Genomic DNA, 12,567 nt, shown 5'->3' with positions numbered 1-12,567 from the left:
GAACACGAGCAACAAATGTCGAAGCTTTTGTAAATCGTGTTAAGCTGATGTATTTGAATAAAAATAAGAATAAAGATGCTTCATCTAGAGCAGTTTACAGTGCATTCATCAGCCTCTTTATTGTGTAGACCTCCTCAACTGCTCGTTAAAACAAACATCTAATCAGCCAATCACATAGCAGCAGCTCTAAATGATATGCAGTAGATAAGCTGCTCAAGTTCAAACCCAACATCAGAATGGGGAAGAAATGTGTTCTGCCCTTTTTTGAATCCATTCAGCCATTCTCTGGGACTAGCTTAGCATAATTCATGAAATCAAATTAGACCATTAGCATCTTGATGACATATCTTTTTGTAAAAGGATTATCAAAAACATCTTCCTTTTTAAAGCTTTAACTTATGACTGTTGCCTGAAAATAGACCCTATCTTAAGTAAAAAAAAGTATGAGACTGTAGTTTGTAAACATAGCAACTGAGAATATAGCACCTTTTCATTTTCCGCCGATCTTAGTAGACAGTGTAACTACAGACGTAGAGGTCAAGCTTTACATTGAAGAACTATATAAACCCTTTGGTCATTTTTGAACGAGATGCTAATGGTCTAATCCGATTCAATGATCTATGCTAAGCTAAGCTAAAAGTGCTCCCGCCAGACATGGAGATCGGCTGAATGGATTCCAAAATGCTAAAACTCAAGGGGAGTTTTAAAATTACTGTATTTTCAATACATCCTTTATTTTATGAAGGCAAAACAAACATCCAACCCAGTACCAGCAAGGTGTACCTAATAAAGTGGCTGGTAATGCACTGTATATTTAACATTGTGTCCCTTTTATTACTGATCATTTTGAAAATATAAAGCTACACGATGCTAGCATTTGAAAAAAATGAGCTGTTTTAGCAACAAAGATGCTTAATGGGATCTAGAATAGGAAAATTATATAAACACTTTAATAATTTTTGAGCAAGATGCTAACGGTCTAATCCGATTTAATGGTCTATGCTAAGCTAAGCTAAAAGTGCTCCCACCAGACATGGAGATCGACTGAATTGATTCCAAAATGCCAAAACTCAATTGTTTAACTCTAGGGGAGTTGTAAAATGACCATATTTGCAACACATCCTTTTTTTAAGAACCTGCAAAGCAAATAAAACATTACCAAAAAATGTAGTGTAAACAGGCAATTCTGAAGGCAAAGCTACATTCAACCCAGTACCAGCAAGGTGTACCTAATAAAATGGCTGCCAATGCACTGTATATTTAACATTATATCCCTTTTATTACTTATCATTTTGAAAATATAAAGCTACACAATGCTAACATCTGAAAACAAGCTGTTTTCGCAACAAAGATGCTTATTGTCATCTACAATATAGTGACTTAAAATTTTCAGTTAATCTTAGTACACAATGTAACTACAGAAATAGAAGTCAAGCTTCTAAAAGGAAAACTATATAAACTCTTTGGTCGTTCTTAAATGAGATGCTAATGGTCTAATCCGATTCAATGATCTATGCTAAGCTAAGCTAAAAGTGCTCCCGCCAGACATGGAGATCGGCTAAATGAATTAGAAAATGCTAAAACTCAGCTGTTAAACTCTAGTGGAGTTTTCAAATGACCATATTTTCAACACATCCTTTATTTTATGAAGGCAAAACAAACATCCAATCCAGTGCTAGAAAGGTGTACCTAATAAAGTGTCTGATAATGCATTGTATATTGAACATTTTGTCCCTTTTATTACTGATCTTTTTGAAAATATAAAGCAAAATGTTGGTTGTATTTTCAAAGTGAGTTGTAGTTTTGCAACAAAGATGCTTATTGGGATCTAGAATAGGAAAATTATATCAACTCTTTAATAATTTTTGAGTGAGATGCTAACGGTCTAATCCGATTCAATGATCTATGCTAAGCTAAGCTAAAAGTGCTCCGGCCAGACATGGAGATTGGCTGAATGGAATAAATATGCTAAATCTCAACTGTTTAACTCTAGGGGAGTTGTAAAATGACCATATTTGCAACACATCCTTTTTTTTCCGAACATGCAAAGCAAATAAAACATGACCAAAAAATGTTGTCGCGTAAACAGGCAATTCTGAAGGCAAAGCTACATTTAACCCAGTACCAGCAAGGTGTACCTAATAAAGTGGCTGGTAATGCACTGTATATTGAACATTTTGTCTCTTTTATTACTTATCATTTTGAAAATATAAAGCTACACGATGCTAGCATCTGAAAAACGAGCTGTTTTCGCAAACAAAGATGCTTATTGTGATCTACAATATAGCAACTTTTCTTTTTCCGTCAATCTTAGTACACGATGTAACTACAGAAATAGAAGTCAAGCTTCAAAAAAAGAAAACTATATAAACTCTTTGGTAATTCTTAAATGAGATGCTAATGGTCTGATCCGATTCAATGATCTATGCTAAGCTAAGCTAAAAGTGCTCCCGCCAGACATGGAGATCAGCTGAATGGATTCCAAAATGCTAAAACTCAACCATTAAACTCTAGGGAAGCTGTAAAATAACCATATTTTCAACACATTCTTTTTTTATTAAGGCAAAATAACATCCAACCCAGTACCAGCAAGGTGTACCTAATAAAGTGGCCGGTAATGCACTGTATATTTAACGTTTTGTCCCTTTTATTACCTTTCAGTTTAAAAATATAAAGCTACACAATGCTAGCATCTCAAAAAAGCTGTGTTTTCACAAACAAAGATGCTTACTGTGAATTTAAAGTGTAAAGAAAAAACAGAGAGGAGTGATGGTGCAACTTACCTGAACCACCCATCAATTTTTCACTCTGTCTGGCTGGATCGCTGCTCTCGGGAGAGCTTCTAAAGACAGATTTTAATGGCACGCTCGAACAAATCCCCCCTCTTCCACTCCGGCTCCTGCAGCTTCTCAAGCCAAGAGTATAACTAACCCCGTCCCTCATTAATCTTATTTTCACTAAATTTAACAAACCATCAGCAATTGGGCTCTACTTGGCTGGATAATGCAATTTGATGCAATTTTCCTTTTTTTTTTTCTTTTGCTTTCGGTTCTATAAGTAAAGGCCAGATCCCATATGGCGTCTCATTTTCTTTCCACACTCATTTGTTGGAACAGCAGGGGCATTCTGGGTCAACATGTGCCAAAATGAGGCTTAAAGCTTTCTTTTGGACATGATATTCGGGCTGGGTGCTTTAAAAATAGAATTCATCTCCTAATACATTTTATTGCAAGTCAGTGTGTAAACATAAAAATAGCAGTCGGAAAGATTATGCTATGATTTACTGATACCAAATGAGACAGAAATGGGTTGTTAAATGTTAGATATCATCTCAGAATGCAAGATATATATGTATATATATATATATATATATATATATATATATATATATATATATATATATATATATATATATATATTTTTTTTTTTTTTTTTTCCCCGTTATGTAATGAAGTAAATATCAATAAAGGAGTCGCAAAACTCTTTTGCGTTAACAAGGCAGTATTGGCGCATTTGTATTGCATTCCAAAGTGCTCCGTTATCAGCACTACAGTGCTATCGGCATCCATATTAACAGATCACCAAACATGCTTGTCATTTAGTCATGGGAATAATACGCTATGATTCACTGATACCAAATGAGTCAGAAATTGGTTGTTAAATGTTAGATATCAGATATCATACAGTTAAAGTCTGAATTTTTAGCCCCCCTTTGAATTTTTTTCTCTTTTTTTAATATTTCCCAAATGATGTTTAACAGAGCAAGGAAATTTTCACAGCATGTCTGATAATATTTTTTCTTCTGGAGAAAGTCTTGTTTGTTTTATTTCGGCTAGAATAAAAGCAGTTTTTAATTTTTTAAACACCATTTTAAGGACAAAATTATTAGCTTCTTTACGGTAATTTTTTTTTTTTCGATAGTCTACAGAACAAACCATCATTATACAATAACTTGCGTAATTACCCTAACCTGCCTAGTTAACCTAATTAACCTAGTTAAGTTTTCAATGTCACTTTAAGCTGTATAGAAGGGTCTTGGAAAATATCTAGTACAATATTTACTGTCATCATGGCAAAGAGAAAATAAAACAGTTATTAGAGATGAGTTATTAAAACCATTATGTTTAGAAATGTGTTGAAAAAAATCAGCTCTCTGTTCAACAGAAAACGGGGAAAAAATAAACAGGGGGGCTAATAATTCTGACTTCAACTGTATACATACATACATATATGGATGTATAAAGTAACTATCAAAAAAATGGTCCCAAAACTCACTTGCGTTAACAAGACAGCATTGTCGCATTTGTAAAACGCAACTTGTCATTTAGTCATGGCAATATTACTCTATGATTCGTTGATACCAAATGAACCAGAAATTGGTTGGTAAATGTTAGAAATCACCTCAGAATACAAGATATATATATATATATATATGCGTGTGTGTGTATATATGTATGTGTGTATATGTATGTGTGTGTGTGTGTGTGTGTGTGTGTGTGTGTGTGTGTATATATATATATATATATATATATGTGTGTGTGTGTGTGTGTGTGTATATATGTATGTGTGTATATGTATGTGTGTGTATGTATATGTATATATATATACACAACATATAATTATCAGTCAACCTGACCAGTATAGGTTGCTATATTAATTTATTACTGATAAATTAAATCTCATAATGCCAGATATCGGTGGAATAATCTATCTGACCAATGTAATGGTTGATTGTTAAGTTCTTATCATTTCATATTAAGCAGCCAATAATTTTAGATCCACAAAATAATTGCTTTAACCAATCAGCGAGGTAGTCACTTACTTATATAGTATATAAGCATCCATGTTGGACTGCTTAGGATTGGCATATAATACAGTGACTAAGCATGCATGATTGCATGTGTTTTTTTGTGTGTGTGTGTGTTCGTTTCAGGTGTGGCAGCGAGGGAAACCGCTCAGGCTCTGAGAACATTGGCTCAGGCCGCGAGAGGGGTGGCAGCGAGTACCGTTGAGCCCCAGGCGGCAGCGGCCATGCTGGACTCAGCCTATCATGTGATGGAGGGCTCAGCCATGCTCATCCACGAAGCCCACCAAGCCCTGGTGTGCCCCGGTGATGCCGAGAGCCAGCAGAGATTAGCACAGGTGGGATGCCATGGACATATGCCTAAATCACATGCAGTCAACCTTTAAACAACACGCAGATAGCAACAGATGTCCATCCATCTGCGAGAAGATGTATTCAGCGACAAGTAGATGCTGTAAAGTTACTTTACAGTTGAAGTCAGAGTTATTATCCCTGAATTATTAATTATTAGTATTTTTTTGCCTAATTTCTGTTTAACAGAGAGAAGATTTTTCAAAACATTTTTAAGCATAATAGTTATAATAACTCATCTCTAATAACTGATTTATTTTATCTTTGCCATGATGACAGTTAATAATATTTTACTGGATATTTTCAAGATACTTCTATACAGCTTAACTTGACATGTAAAGGTTTAACTAGGTTAATAAGATTATTTATTATTATTTATTATATAATAAATAATAATAACAATAATAATAATAATAATATATTATTTATATATTATTTATTATTATTTATTATTTAATTATGCAAGTTCGTGAATAACAGTGGTTTGTTCTGCACTGTAAAAAGCATATTTCCACACAATTTATTCATGTTGTCCCAATACAAATTGTTAACTTAACACTTAACAAATGTATGTGGATTGAACATAAAAAATTTAAGTTGTCCCTATGAAATCTCAAGAATTGTGAGTGTGTAGAAGGCTGATTTTAATCCAAATCCCAATTCTAACCCTTCCCCTCACTCCTACCCCTTGTTTTGCACGTGCCTGTGAAGGGGTAGTGGTGTCCCAATTCTCTTTAGCTTAAAGGCGTAGGGCTATAGCCTGGTTTATACTTCTGCGTCAAGTGACCGGCGTAACCCACGGCACATGCAACGCGAGTAGCTGTGCATTTATACTTCTGCGCGCTGTCTCTGTTGGTCTGCATTAACACTTCCGAAACACTAGTTGGCAGTGAGGTGTTAATGCTCCTCTGTGTTGAGTTTTTTCGCTGAGGTTTTGCTTTTCCTGAACACTTCCTGGATGTACAAGTGGGTCAAACTCGCTTATTTTGAGGCAGGAACCGGCGGACGTGCAACAACTTTAACTATGAATACACAAAACAAAACTTTCCATCCAGAGCTCCTTCACGGGACTCCACACTGAACAATCGCTGCATCGGTCCCGCCCAGACTCGTCAGCGATACCAAGCCGACCAATCACAGAGCTTGCGCTACACATTGCTGCGACGTGTAGTTACATTTTTTGAGATGTGCACGTCAGCGATGCGTCAACGCTGTAGCATACGCGTGCGTTTGACGTAGAAGTATAAATCAGCCTTAAGGGCAACGGGTATACACCCCTTCAAACGAAGACTTTTCAGGACCACACTTGAAACCAAGGGGTACGTAAAAATTCCCAGAATACCCCAGCAACAGCTGCACCCGGAAGTAAAGAGATCCACAAATTAGTGTTTTTTGTCATTATTACGAATTTTTACAACAAACAAACACGTTATAATATATTTATAACCGCGTTTGTTTTACCGTCATGCTTTAAAAAAAAAAAAAAACGCTAAAATAAAAACCACCACGATCTATTTGCAATCTATAATCCCTAATCATAACTCCTGCACAGCAGTCCCACAACTTTCTGACACTCGATGACACTGGAATACCCTGTCAGAAAAGTCTAGTGGCTGTCAATGAGCTTTTTACTGTGTCTGCTGTATGTTAATGTTGTTTTTAATGTGTTTACATTAATTATGGCCACTGTGTAAATGCACAGTACAGTTACGATCTTATTGCCACATTCGCTCATTATGATAACAAATATATATGCCTTCAGTGATTTCCTGAAGATAAACACCACAAAATAACACAACTGAAACCACGCCAGGAGTCGCGATTGTCTGTTCTCATATGAAGCAAGAAATCGCGAGGATGTATGATGACGTGTGCAGGTGCTGTAGTGCTGTCCCAGTTCTTAGAGATACATTTTAAACCCCTTCCCCTTAACCCTCGGTTGTTAGGTCCAAGGGGAAGGGGTGGGGGTACAAAATTAGAATTGGAATTGGGCCTTACTTTTGCCTGGCGCCACGTTGCGGACTTCCACTGAGTGTGCGTGCACCTCATGAAACGGACGTGGCTTTTATACTTGAGGAGTTTGCCGTGCGTCTTTAAAACAACAGGAGGCAGTAAAAAAGAAACCGACCGTAAAATCAGACGGATAAACATAGAAGTAGGACGTTTCCAAAACTACGTCATATCATTAATATCATTTAAAATGTTCAAACTAATAATTTTTATTATTAAATTTTTTTAAATCTTCCTTCATTTATTAATCTTCTTTTTAGCTTAGAACTATTCGCTCGATTCTCAAAAAATTTAGTGCACTCCACCAGCTGAAATCATGTAGCTCGCACCTAAAACAAACCTCCGCAAACACCTTGATGATGTCAGAGTCCAGAGAACTATCAAACATGGTGAGTGAAAATCAGCCTTAAGGAGGCTAATATTATCAACATAGGCTCATTCTAAAAACGTAGCCCTATAAACATTTCTGGAGATCGCAAATTAAGTAGCCAGAGTTACATATTGCTGCATTTCGTCTTTAAAACAAACACTATGGGGTGGCATGACGCCGTTCCTTTAGCATCTATCCTGCTGACCACTTACTTCCGTATGGACGGCTTACCTGCTGTTATTAGTTTGTTTCGACATGTATGTCGACGGACTTGAGACGCAGAGCGGAGTTGACCGCGACAACGGGGTTCGAGTCCGGTGGAGAACAATTCCAGAAAGCAGGTAAGACAAAAACAAAAGCCAAAAAATAAAATGAACAAGTAAATAACAGGGTGAGAATGTGGTAAAATCTGAAACATGGTAAAAATCAGGGGGCTTTTCTTTTTCTGGATTGCTTTTGAGTTTAGGAAAGAGGGTGGACAGGTCACTCCGTACTTTTTAAAACACTATTGGTTGGATTTAGGAAAAATGGTGGGTTGGCGGGGGGTTCAGTTGGTCAGTTAGTAAATCAGTCAGTCGACAGCAGCCTCTGGTGGATTAATGTGAAAAGAGCAGACGGGAATGGCACTCGTAAGAGAAATTTGAGATCTGAAAAGTGTACACAGCAGCCTCTGCCGGATTCGCGAAAACAAAAACCCAGCTCCTAGGACGTATTTTTCTATCTCCAGAAATGTATATAGTGGTACGTATTCAGAATGAAACCATTTTCTTAAAATGGTTTTAAAAAATTTAAAACTGCTTTTATCCTTGCCGAAATAAAACAAATAAGACTTTCTCCAGAAGAAAAAATATTATAGCAAATACTGTGACAAATTCCTTGCTTTGTTAAAAATTATTAGGGAAATATTCGATAAAGAAAAATAAATTCACAGTAGGGCGAATCATTTTGACTTCAACTGTATGTATTAGTACAACCTTATTTTGTCTTCAGCTAGTGTGTTAAGAACAGATCAATCTCCCGTCAGCTCCCTCTTGGCAATTATCTCCAATAAACTGAGCTGTTTTCTGTTGTCTCTCTGTTGCCCTTTTTTCTGGAAGGTGCCAGCAGCGCCTCTCGATTCGCACAGGTTCCTTTGGGAGGCTAGCATATTGCTTGGCATATGTCTTTGACAGTGGCATAAATTAGGGACATGGATTTGTCTGTTGCGCTCAGGGGCTGATTTGAATTTTAGAATCACGCTACATCTCCCCCAGGCCTTTCTACAGTTATTGGGGAGAACATACAGTTGAAGTAAGAATGACTAGCCCCTCCTCTGAGTTTTTCCCAAATATTTCTCGAATGATGTTTTAACTCAGCAACAAAATTTTCACAGTATGTCTGATAATATTTTTTTCTTCTGGAGGAAGTCTTATTTGTTTTATTTTGGCTAGAATAAAAGCAGTTTAAAAAAATTTAAAACCCATATTAAGGACAATATTATTAGCCCCTTTCTTTGTTTTTGGATAGTCTACAGAACAAACCACTGTTATACCATGACTTGCCTAATCACTCTAACTTGCCTAGTCATCCCAGTTAAGCCTTTAAATGTCACTTTAAGCGAATTTCTAGTATCCTAGTATATCTAGTAAAATATTATGTGCTGCCATCATAGCAAAGATAAAAGTAATCAGTTATTAGAAATGAGTTATTAAAACTACTATGATTACAAATGTGTTGAAAAATCTTAAAATTAGGGGAAAAACTATTCAGACTGGCTAATATTTATGACTTAAGTTGTATGTTTGTGTGTGTGTGTATTTTTCAGGTGGCGAAGGCCGTCTCTCACTCTCTGAATAACTGTGTGAACTGCTTACCTGGACAGAAGGATGTGGACATGGCCCTCAGGAGCATTGGCGAGGCCAGTAAGAAACTGCTTGTGGAAAACGTGAGTTTTTTTCTGGCGTCTACTACCAATACTAAACTTAAAGGCGACCTATTGTGCAAAAATCCCTTTCATAATGGGTTTAAGCACAGTTATGTGGCAACAGTCTGTGAATATAACCTGGTAAAAATGTATGTAATAAAAAATGTAATATGTAATAAAAAAAAATGTATAATCACTAGGGATGTAACGGTATCAGAATTTCGCGGTACGGTAATACCTCGGTATGAATGTCACGGTACGGTATTTATTGAATCATTTACAGGAAAAAACAAAACTTATGAAAATACTCCAAAAAAGTGCCAAAAGTGTCAATGACATACAAATTAGCCATCTATCTGTAAGCTTTGAAACAGGAACTTCAATTTTAATAACAAAAAAATATTAAACCATGTAAAAAAATAAAGTTTCAATTTAGTATTGTTGAAAACTCGTCACATTCAACATTTAATCACTCACTCACTTAGATAGAGATGGGTTTAAAGGAAAATTATCATATAAATATAATCTGGTAAAAGCTGGTATCTCTGGGTATTTACAATGTCCCCTGCAACAGAAAAAAAACCTCTCATTTGGGACTGAGGTTTCTGGGAGAGATATGACTTGGCCCAGGTTGACAGCAGTGGGTAACATTGTGCATTGTCTTTCCCCCACTTGAGCGGACAAACCATGAGTAAGATAGAGGTCTCATGTCTGCATCAATCTGAACAGTGTGCTGACAACACCGCTATTCAGTACGCGTGCGACAACACAGCTGATAAGAACTCGCGCGACAACACAGCTGATAAGAACTCGCGCGACAACACAGCTGATAAGAACTCGCGCGACAACACAGCTGATAAGAACTCGCGCGACAACACCGCTATTCAGTACGCGCGCGGCGACAACACACGCTTTAGAGTTTTCCAGCTCTTTTTCATCCCCGCTTCTAGCAGCACACTCCATTTCCGCATTACTGGATCTGTAGCGACAACAGACCGCAAGGGATGATGGTCAAGCATGGGCTGATGGGAATTGTAGTTTCCGCTACCTCCCGTTCGCTTCATTCGCCTGAGCAAATTTTCTCAGGAGACCTATAGTTTTACCGAGTCATGCGACTTCGGTAATATCGAAAAAAATTAACATTGCGGTATGACGGTATTTACAATACCGTTACATCCCTAATAATCACACTTGATAAAAAGTCAGCAGAAACAGGGGAATGGGGGAAGCCCCGTCCATTAGTGACCATCTTTTCCTCATCAGCATAGAATGTTAATCTTGTTTTTGAATCTGCCACTATGCTGACACGTAGGCATTTGCAGCTCCGCCCTCTCTCGAAAAGCTCACAATCTCATTTGAATTAAAAGCGACAGTCACTAAAATGGCACAATTAGGACCAAAGCCTAAAAGGGGCAGTTTTAAAGAGTTATAAAATATTATTTGTTGGGTATTTTGAGCTGAAACTTCACACTCTAGGGACATGAGAAACTCAACCAAAACTCTTATCATGTCTCCCTTTCTGTAATATTTCCAGCTTCCTCCATGCTCTAAATCCTTCCAAGAGGCGCAGACGGACTTGAACCACACAGCAGCCGAGCTCAACCATTCGGCCGGGGATGTTGTGCAGTCTTCGCGCGGGAGCAGCAGCCAGCTGGCCGTGGCTTCTGGGAAATTCAGCCAAGACTTTGACGAGTTTTTAGACGCTGGCATCGAGATGGCAGGACACACTCAGGTACAGCTTCAGTGCCCTCTTAGAGAAGGGAGACCATTTGTGTTTCTCCACCTTACATACAGTTGAAGTCAGAATTATCAGCCCTCCTAAATATTTTTTGCCCAATTTTTGTTTAAAGAAAAGAAGATTTTTTTTCAACATAAAAAAACAAACAAAAAAAACGAACCATCATTGTATTAATAACTAATTTCTAAAAACTGATTACTTTTTTTTCCCCATGATGAAAGTACGTAGTATTTGACTATATATTTTTCAAGATACAAGTTCAAGTTCAAGTTGCTTTATTGGCATGACATTTAATACAGTATTGCCAAAGCACTTCAAGTATGTAGTATATTAAAATCATCAAATAATAATAAAAAAATTAAAAAAAAAATTGTAGTACAGCAAGACATTGTATTGTAGTATAATGGTGACTAGTATTCAGCTTAGGGCCCTATCATACACCTGGCACAATAAGGCGCAAGACATGCATAATGCGATTTGTTGCTATTTTCAGACCAGCGCAACTCTAATTTTCACATTTATCTTCACGTTGTTTATATAGCAAATCTATTTGCGCCACTTTGTGGATGTGCGTGTGCCAGTCTAAAATACAGTGGTGTGAAGGCGCATTGTTAGCATGTTGCTATTTTGAGGAATTGAAGTAAACCGCACTATTGACCAACTAAAAGCTGCTCTAAAGTCCAGCGCAGAGATCTATGCTGGTCCAAACACTTACACGTTGCTTAAGACACACCAATCCAATCTCACAGCAATTCGTAACTTTTTGATTTAGTGGCTAATTCGTATGATTTTAGTACGATTTGCTCATCACCCAATGACTGTTGGGGTTAGGGGTGGGGTTAGGTGCCACGCCTCCTTTTTGAAATTATACAATTTCGTACGACTGAACTGGTACGAATTAGTACGAATTAGCCACTAAACTAACAAAACGTAAAATACTTGCGTTTCCTCGTGAGATCAGGCTGGACAGACAGTATGTACAGCAATACACAAAAAAATTTACATATAAAAAAAATTTAAGGATTAACATGATACAAAAAAATATATTATTTTCTTGTTTCTGAAGTTAAAACTTTGCTATTGTGTCATCTAAATATTAGCATATTTCTTTTAGATATACAGTGTAAAACAGCTACACTAAGAGGAAACAAATGGCTGTTATGAAACATGTTCTGTGCGTTTTAAAGTTTCGATTCACTTGTTAATTAGCAGCTCTCATCTAATTCACTGAGGCGCGTAATTGAGCCGTCGAGCATGACGACGCTCCACCCTAATGAAATCTGTGATCATGTTCTGCTTCTGCGCGTTTGGTTGATTCATTTGGAGCGTGACATGCCCATTAAAAGATGACTGAGGGACACTGAGCCATCAGCACATCACACACTAAAGCA

At 37.1% G+C, this 12,567-nt stretch overlaps 1 protein-coding gene across 7 annotated transcripts in view; it reads left to right on the top strand.

Annotated features, from left to right (window-relative positions):
• The window catches only part of tln2b (talin 2b), a 259,057-nt gene that overhangs the window by 175,800 nt on the left and 70,690 nt on the right, over positions 1-12,567 (top strand). For all 7 annotated transcript variants that reach the window (XM_087312504.1, XM_087312506.1, XM_087312503.1 and 4 more), the window contains 3 exons: positions 4,934-5,142; positions 9,340-9,459; positions 10,973-11,170. In XM_087312504.1, the coding sequence (XP_087168630.1) occupies positions 4,934-5,142; positions 9,340-9,459; positions 10,973-11,170 (527 nt within the window). The remainder of the gene's footprint in view (positions 1-4,933; positions 5,143-9,339; positions 9,460-10,972; positions 11,171-12,567) is intronic.

The sequence above is a fragment of the Danio rerio genome, chromosome 25 (assembly GCF_052040795.2).
Source record: "Danio rerio strain M-AB ecotype USA chromosome 25, GRCz13ab, whole genome shotgun sequence".
NCBI lineage: Eukaryota > Metazoa > Chordata > Actinopteri > Cypriniformes > Danionidae > Danio > Danio rerio.
Note: the sequence above shows the minus strand (reverse complement) of the source record. Positions and strands in the feature narration are given on the sequence as shown.